This window comes from Haliaeetus leucocephalus, unplaced genomic scaffold (assembly GCF_000737465.1).
Source record: "Haliaeetus leucocephalus isolate CR32 unplaced genomic scaffold, Haliaeetus_leucocephalus-4.0 Scaffold428, whole genome shotgun sequence".
NCBI lineage: Eukaryota > Metazoa > Chordata > Aves > Accipitriformes > Accipitridae > Haliaeetus > Haliaeetus leucocephalus.
The window spans coordinates 2,384,944-2,392,236 of record NW_010972864.1 but is presented as its reverse complement, the minus strand read 5'-3'; the positions used below and the strand labels follow the sequence as shown (position 1 = coordinate 2,392,236).

The 7,293-nt window shown below is 40.5% G+C and overlaps 1 protein-coding gene across 1 annotated transcript in view; it reads left to right on the top strand.

The window, feature by feature from the left end:
* Positions 1-212: 212 nt before the first annotated feature.
* The window catches only part of ZNF521 (zinc finger protein 521), a 208,558-nt gene continuing 201,477 nt past the window's right edge, over positions 213-7,293 (top strand). Inside the window, exons 1-2 of the mRNA XM_010574411.1 lie at positions 213-234; positions 787-966. Of these exons, the coding sequence (XP_010572713.1) occupies positions 213-234; positions 787-966 (202 nt within the window). The remainder of the gene's footprint in view (positions 235-786; positions 967-7,293) is intronic.

Below are 7,293 nucleotides of genomic sequence, written 5' to 3'. Positions count from 1 at the left end.
CAGTTTAGAAACTTCAACTGGGCTCAGGACTGCTGCTCTGAGGCTAGAGCTATCCTGCTATCCCCAAAATGCTTGTTAACACGTCAAACAGACAAAGCTCTCCTTGTGCACTATTTAGTTTTTACAATAGTTAGTTTCCAGTTTTCCATGATTTGGCAAATACAGGAGCTTTATTGGGTTTGTCTTAAGTAAGTCATACACAAGTTCAAAGCATGTGTAGCATTTTGACCCAAGGTATAATCTTTCCAGGGCTTTGTTTGTGTCAAGTAGTGTGGTGATGGAGTATTGGAGGGGGTTGTAAAATCAAGATTAATTTCATGTTTATCTAAATCAAATTTGTTAGTCTCTTAATTCTGGTAATTTCCTGTGAAACGCTGTAGTTAACAGTGAAAAGAAGTTCCTGCACACTCATTGATTTGATTTTTCTTTTCATTGAAAACTAATTGCATAGGTGGTTCATCCTTTCTTACAATGATCAAAGCAGCTTCAATAGCTGTGATAAAATTCACAAACCTAACACTGAAGCATGGAAGAATTGCTTGAGTGAGAAATGGAGGTGCATTTGTGGGAGTAGAAGGGAAATTCTCCTTTCATTGAGATGAGAAAAAAATGAAGGAAGAAAGCCTCCTTTGCTTATTTAGCAATAAAATCTACAGTGTGCTGTAGGCTCATGCCAAATATATTTCTTCTCATCATTACCACAAGAACCTATCTTGATTTTTTTTTTTTTCTTTTTAAAGGTTCTCTTCTTAGATGCCTGACGTCACGGTCTTGATTTTCTTTCAGACCCTAACTGTAAACTAGAAGACAAGGTAGAAGATGGAGAAGTGCTAGACTGTAAGAAAAGGCCGGATGAAGGGGAGGAGTTAGAAGAAGAAGCTGTGCACAGCTGTGACAGCTGCCTCCAGGTGTTTGAGTCACTGAGTGATATCACAGAACACAAGATTAATCAATGTCAACTGACAGGTAAACAATACTTATCACTTTGTGGCTTCTTGCACTGTTCTATTTCTGATTCTCATCCTCTGCTTCTGATCTCCCTCCTTCTTTCTCAGTTATTTTACTCCTGCACTTGAATGCTTGAGTGAGACCTTCATAAACAGATTCTGGGACAGCATTATACTGTAAATGGGGCACTATAAATTTGCTTCATACTAAAGGATGTATGGATAATTACTGCATTATCACTGTATTTAAAGTGTTCGTTACCTGCGTGCCTGACTGCTGCTTGTATTTTCTAGATTCATATTGTGCAGCTTTCTGTACTTTGCTATACACATATTTTTCTAAGAAGTCACTTGTGAACGCACAGGGTATTTGTAAGTGGGGTTTAAGTGCAGCCACATAATGAATGAATTTGCACAATGGCATGTTGCAGAGCTGGGCTGGTTGTTGCGTTAGTCTAATCTGTTAACTACAAATGACTGTAAGTAATCAGTAACTGAAAGTTGAGAGGAATGAAGCAAATTGTTAGAGGGAAAATAAAATCGCAGCTTTAGTCAAGGAGCAGAACTGAGTGCTGATCAGATGCTACTGAGTTGAGCAGAGCTGGGTGAATGGACCTGTAGCCAGCCTAGGTTCCTCTTTGAAATTATTGTAGACAGCCCCCTCACTGAGGAAACCACATGAAATCTGCTGAAGTAGTTTTGCCTTTTAGATTTAGTAGGTCTTTTGATGGTACACACTGTAGGTCCAAACAGACTCTGTATCAACAGAAAGGCATTTTTATTTTTTAGTACATGGTACTTTAGTTTTAGCCTCTACAGTGTAAAATGTACTTATTGTGCAGTGCAGTTATGTTAAAAACCTTCTTTTATTATGACTTTGTAAACAAGGAAAGCCATCCTTCCCATTTGGGGATGCTTTTAGAAAGTGTGCGTGTGCTTATGCTTGGAGAGCTTTCTGAGTTATTTTTGGTTCCAGTAGATCCATAGGCTAAGTCCTGGCAGGATGACATAAAAGTCAAGTAGCAGCCTTGCTATTGAGGGCGAAGTGTGAAAAGTAGGTGAGCAGAAGAGGAATAAGTGGGCAGGAGCAGAAGGAAAGTTGAGGAAGTAATATGAATTTGTCAAATGGTTTTAATCCCAACTTCAAGTTATGGAAGACGAAAATCTGCTGCAGCAAGAAACGTTTACTTTTATTAATATTTCGCTTTGCCTTTTCTTGCCTGTAAAATGTTTTTCTAACTTCAGATACAATCAGTTTTGCCATTCCCTAATCACTCCTACAAACAAAAGGAATGTATTTGTCAATATTGCTCATGGTTTCTGGCATTACGGATATTCTCTCTTGACTTTAAAAAACTTAAATTTTTTTTTCTCCTTTTCTTCATACCTCTCTTCTTTCTTTTGCTCTTTCTATGTTGAAATATTAGTGGCTTTAGCTTGTCTCCTCCTTCCCTCTCCCAGAAACCATTCCCCCTGCCCTGATCCTCTGGATCTCCTCTTTACCGTCTCAGATCCCATTTATTCATCCTTGTTTTTTCACCTTGATCTGATATGGTTGTTTCTCCTTTCTAGTTAGTTAGTTGCTGCCCCCCCTCCCCACTTCTACCAAGTGGTTTCTCTACTTTAAAGCTGCAAGCAGAATGCAGTCAACAGTGCTTGCACAGTTCGGTTGAGAAACTGAAGAAGAGCAGGTGGGGGGGAGCAGTAAATAGGAAGAGTCCCAGAGCACTGCTCCTGAACACAGCAGTTCTTGCTGAGAGTTGCGTTGCTAAATGAGAGTGAAAACAAGTATGCTGGATAAGTCAACTTGGGGTGCATGTGTAAAGGCAGGAATACATGTATGATGTCAGAGGATGGGGGAATGAAAATGAATCTTGAAGGAAATTGTTTAAGTTTCTAAAAATACCTTTGCTTCTCTTTCAAGGAAACTTGTGATAGTGAGTAGGTAGAGATTGGACTGTTTGAAAGCTAATGAAGTGGACAAAAACCTAAATCGCACATCCTTCAGGACTACCATGTTCACAAAAACCCAACTGTCCTCTGGTTCTAAATATAAATGACTAAAATACACCCTTAAGTTGAGAGGGGGGGCTGGATGGAATAGCCAGAGTTGAGGATTTCTTCTTTCTCCAGCAAAAAAATACTAAATGGTTGGTTAGTGAGGTGAATTCAATGCAGGGTGGCCTAACACTAAGGATACAACATTTAGGAAAACTCACTGGTTTAGATTATTTTTAGTTAATCAGTGACAAACAGCTGACAGCCAAACAGCTTACCTTTCTCTTCTGAAGCACAATACATATTTGACAAAAACAGAGTTTGCTTTTAGCATTTTAGGCAAGATCCCTGGACTCTTGCTTTTCTCTTGGACTTCTACCAGTGCCTTTGGGTGCCATGCTCAGATTCAAAGTTTTCAAAAAATAGTCTTACGATGGAAGAGTGGTTGCACCTTCCTTTCTCATCACAATCTTCTGACGCAACAGGGTGTTACATAATTGCTCTGGTTGTCTCCTTTTGGAGGAGTCCCCATGAAACTTGTAGACAACCTAAGGTATTTGTCTGTCACTAAGTTGTTAATGAAAGGCAAGAGGTCTACCAAAATTGAATCTTTTCTACTATACTCTGTTCTTTGTGTCAACCGTGTTGTCTCTGGAGGAGAGCAGAGTGTATCATCTATAGTGATGTATGATCTTTCTAAGCTCGGCCTCATGTCAGATACTGAAGATTTACCTAAGTTATCCATTATGTAAAAACACTAGGGCTGTCAGCTGTCAGTCTGAAGTTCGCATTTGAGTTCTGAAGCCCTCCAAACCCTGATTTTTCAGATGGCTGAGCCAGCTGCAGCTTGTCTGGATTTTACTGAGCTTTGGAGGTGCTCTGTGAGATGCATAGGGAGCTGCCCTTCAAGAATTTATGAACTACGCATGTTGGCCCAGTTGCAGGGTCATTTTTCATACAGTTATACTGGGTAAAATCAACAGTTATGTTGATGGAACAAACAGGATGGCAAAACAATGGCTTAAGACAAACCTTTAGTAAAACCCTGAATATGAAACATGACAGTTGAGTGTTATGGTGTCTTGACTGCCCCTAATTCTACCAACCCTGTAACATGTTTGAGAATGGCGCTTGCCACTGTAGGTTCTCAAATTGATACTGAGGCTTCTAGTTTTTGCATTTGAAAATGTTAGATGTGTTCTTCTGAAGCTTTGACACTTCAGTGGAAGGAGTAAAATTGCTTTATTGAATCTTCATTCTGCGCTCTCAACCAAAGACAGGAATGGGAAGAAGGGAGCTGGTTTATTAAACAGTGGTCCCAATCTCTTAAAATGTCAGTCACCCCCGCCTTTTCAGAGGATAGTGGAAGATGAGTTACTTACAACTCTGAGATTTAGCTCTCGGGATCTTGAATTGCTGTTCTCTTGCAGATTTTTTACAAAGGAGAAGAAAAAAGTTCTCCCCAACTGGTTCCTTCCTGTAATCTGTTGTTTGAATTGAACTCATGTTCTTTTTCTAGAGGAGGGCATAACTGCTCTTTTATACTAATGTGTGCGCTATTGATCTTTTCAATTTGGGTCTGATCCAATATCCATTGAAGTCAATGAAAAGATTCCCATTGACTTCAATGGGGAATGGAACAGGCCCTTCATGAGCTGTTTAGTAATATTTTTTGCTATCATCTGAAATTCTTGTACTGAAGCTTTCTCTGAAAAGGTGATGATTTATTTATGTTAATTGTTGACAATTCCTGTGATGTTTGTGGAATACAGATAATGGATAAACAGGGGAAAAAGTCCAAAAAAATTCTTTGCAATACTTGTAACCAAGGGCAGATAAGATGCTGAACTGTATTAATTTAGTCATTACAAAAGATTGGCAATAAAAATATGGATTTAATAGCATTGCTCTCTGATGTTAATGCTTTTCTCACTCCATCCTTCCTGCAGCATTTCCATGTAATAACTCATGAGCCGCTTACACATTGTCATCCTCTAAGTTGTGTATATAAGTAAAGGATTCAATTAGCACGGCTATGAACTTGATGTCCTTCCAGTATATGTCAGTTTGGATCTCACTGTAGGAACATGCATGCAGGATCAAATGTGCTGCACTACTGATAAACACTCAGCTGCACCTTCTCTCCTTCTGCCAACAGGAAAAGAAACTTAACCTTTTGCAATGCTGCCATATATGCTGTTGGTGGGGCACATTTGTCAGACACTTACCCTAATCTTCTCCTTGATTTATAATCTCTTCTCCCTGCACAGTGCTTTGTGCTGTTTATTTCACCTTTCAGTTCTCAGGGATTGTACTCCATGAAGTCTCCCATGTATACATGAGAACTGCCTCTCCGCTGGCTGACTGTGTTCAGAGGCATTCAGCTCAAGCCTGGTCCTCTTGAAGATCCTGTAGGATGCTTTGGCATCAGAAGTCTCAGTCATAACCGGAATAATACTAGAAAAAGGAGCATCTTATGGTGCTGTCTTGCTTACAGTCAAACATGCAGTGAACATGCCAGTCTAGTTGGCTGAGGTGTTGAATAACTCAACAGCAATGGATGTGCTGGTACACAAGACTGCCATCCTCCACCTGAATGTCAGTAGACCTAGCGCATGTTACAGGACTTCCCTACTAGCCCCATTGGCATCACAGGCTGCAAAACATGTCTGAAAGCAGGGTACTGAATCATATGCAGTCCTAGCTTCAAGGCTAAGGGTGTTCTGAGGTAAAAAACATGAGGTATTTCTCTATTGGGGATATTTATTTTACCCTTAGGTGATTAGGTAGACTTCGTTTTGTGCTTTGGGCTCTAGCTTAGTGCTAGAGCTTTGACAAGTTGAGTGAGTATGTCAGGTAGAGCTGAGAGCCATTCATGTTATTCCTTAAGTTGTTTCTGATGTTGAAAAGGTTACTGGCTGTAGCTGTGTGTCCCCTGCCAATGAGGAGATGCAGTCCTGCTCTCTAGCCCTGCTCAGAGATTATTCTCGTGTGCTATCTGAAAATAATTCCAGCAGATATATTGGGGACCGGTTGTTCTGAGTGCTGCTTTCCATCAGCATTGGAGTATCACTAGATGGGGAACTTGTAGCTAAGTCAGTATTTCTGTGTTTCCAATTATGACCAAAATTAATTTTCGTGGATATCATCCTCCTGTGTGGTTGAGAAACACCTTCTTGCATGTCTAGAAATAAGAGGTTGTGCTACCTAACAGCTTTGCAGAGACAGCATGCACCACGAGTCATCAGGACTTACCAAATGGGAGGTAATAGAGATTCCACTGTAATGGTTTCCTTCTCTTGCCTCTTTTCTCTTCTTCCTAGTGCCCAGGAATCTTTCATCTTTCTGAATGAGTTGGTAATGCCAGGACCACCTCCTTCACTAGAAGACTTGAAAACTTTCCAGGGGATTTTGTCCCAAAGGATGTATGCTGTGCACAGTGAGACTACAAGATAAATCTTGTGAGCACTTGGCGTTGTCATGCTTTGATATCCTGGCTAGATTTGCTCTTCCTGCTAGCAAAAGAATCCTAAAGCTGGCCAAATATATTGCAGAACTTGCCATTGTTTTTTCAGTTTCCACTATCTGTGTGGAGAAAAGATACATGGCAAGGGTCCTTGGTCATTTCTGCAGCACAGAGAAAAATCTGAGCTTGAAAAAAGTGCTTCTGAGGACAAGGACCCTAAGAAGTTAAATCTATGATGCACCAAAAGCGTATTCATGTGCCTCATTGCAGTTAGTGGCACACTGCCAAGCACTGTTTGCCAAGTACAGTTACTTCACTTGAGAGAGTCACCCTGTTTTCTCTTGAGAATTCATGCACCAAGGACTGCATATGGATTTTACATTAACCAGTTATTGAATGAAAGACAAACAGTGCTTGGACTGGGGACTTGAGCTTAGGCCTCTCTTTTTCCTTAGAGGGCTTCCCAGTTGCTGTACTACAGAGACATACTTCTACTTTTCCATTTGCTTTGGACTACAAACTTCTGACTTCTCCGCAAAATTACATTGTGTTTGACTGAGACAGTGGAAAGCAGACCCTCTCCTCCAGTTTCCTGTCCCAGACAACGCACATGGTAGTTCAATGCGCTTCTTTGAGTTTGCAAGTTGTGGACTCGCATCCTTTCAAAATTACGTGGTCCAGGACCAATATCTGCAACTCCAAATCCTTGATATTTGGGGAAAAGGGGGAATAGGTTGGTAACTACAGCCTCTGTCTCCAAAGGTCATAATTTTGAATTCAGAGAGCAGTGTAAAGTCTGTCAGTGGACTTGGATGGAAGATTTATATGCATTACAGAATGGCCAAGGCCTGCTAAAATCATAGCAATTTGGAGAATCTGCCA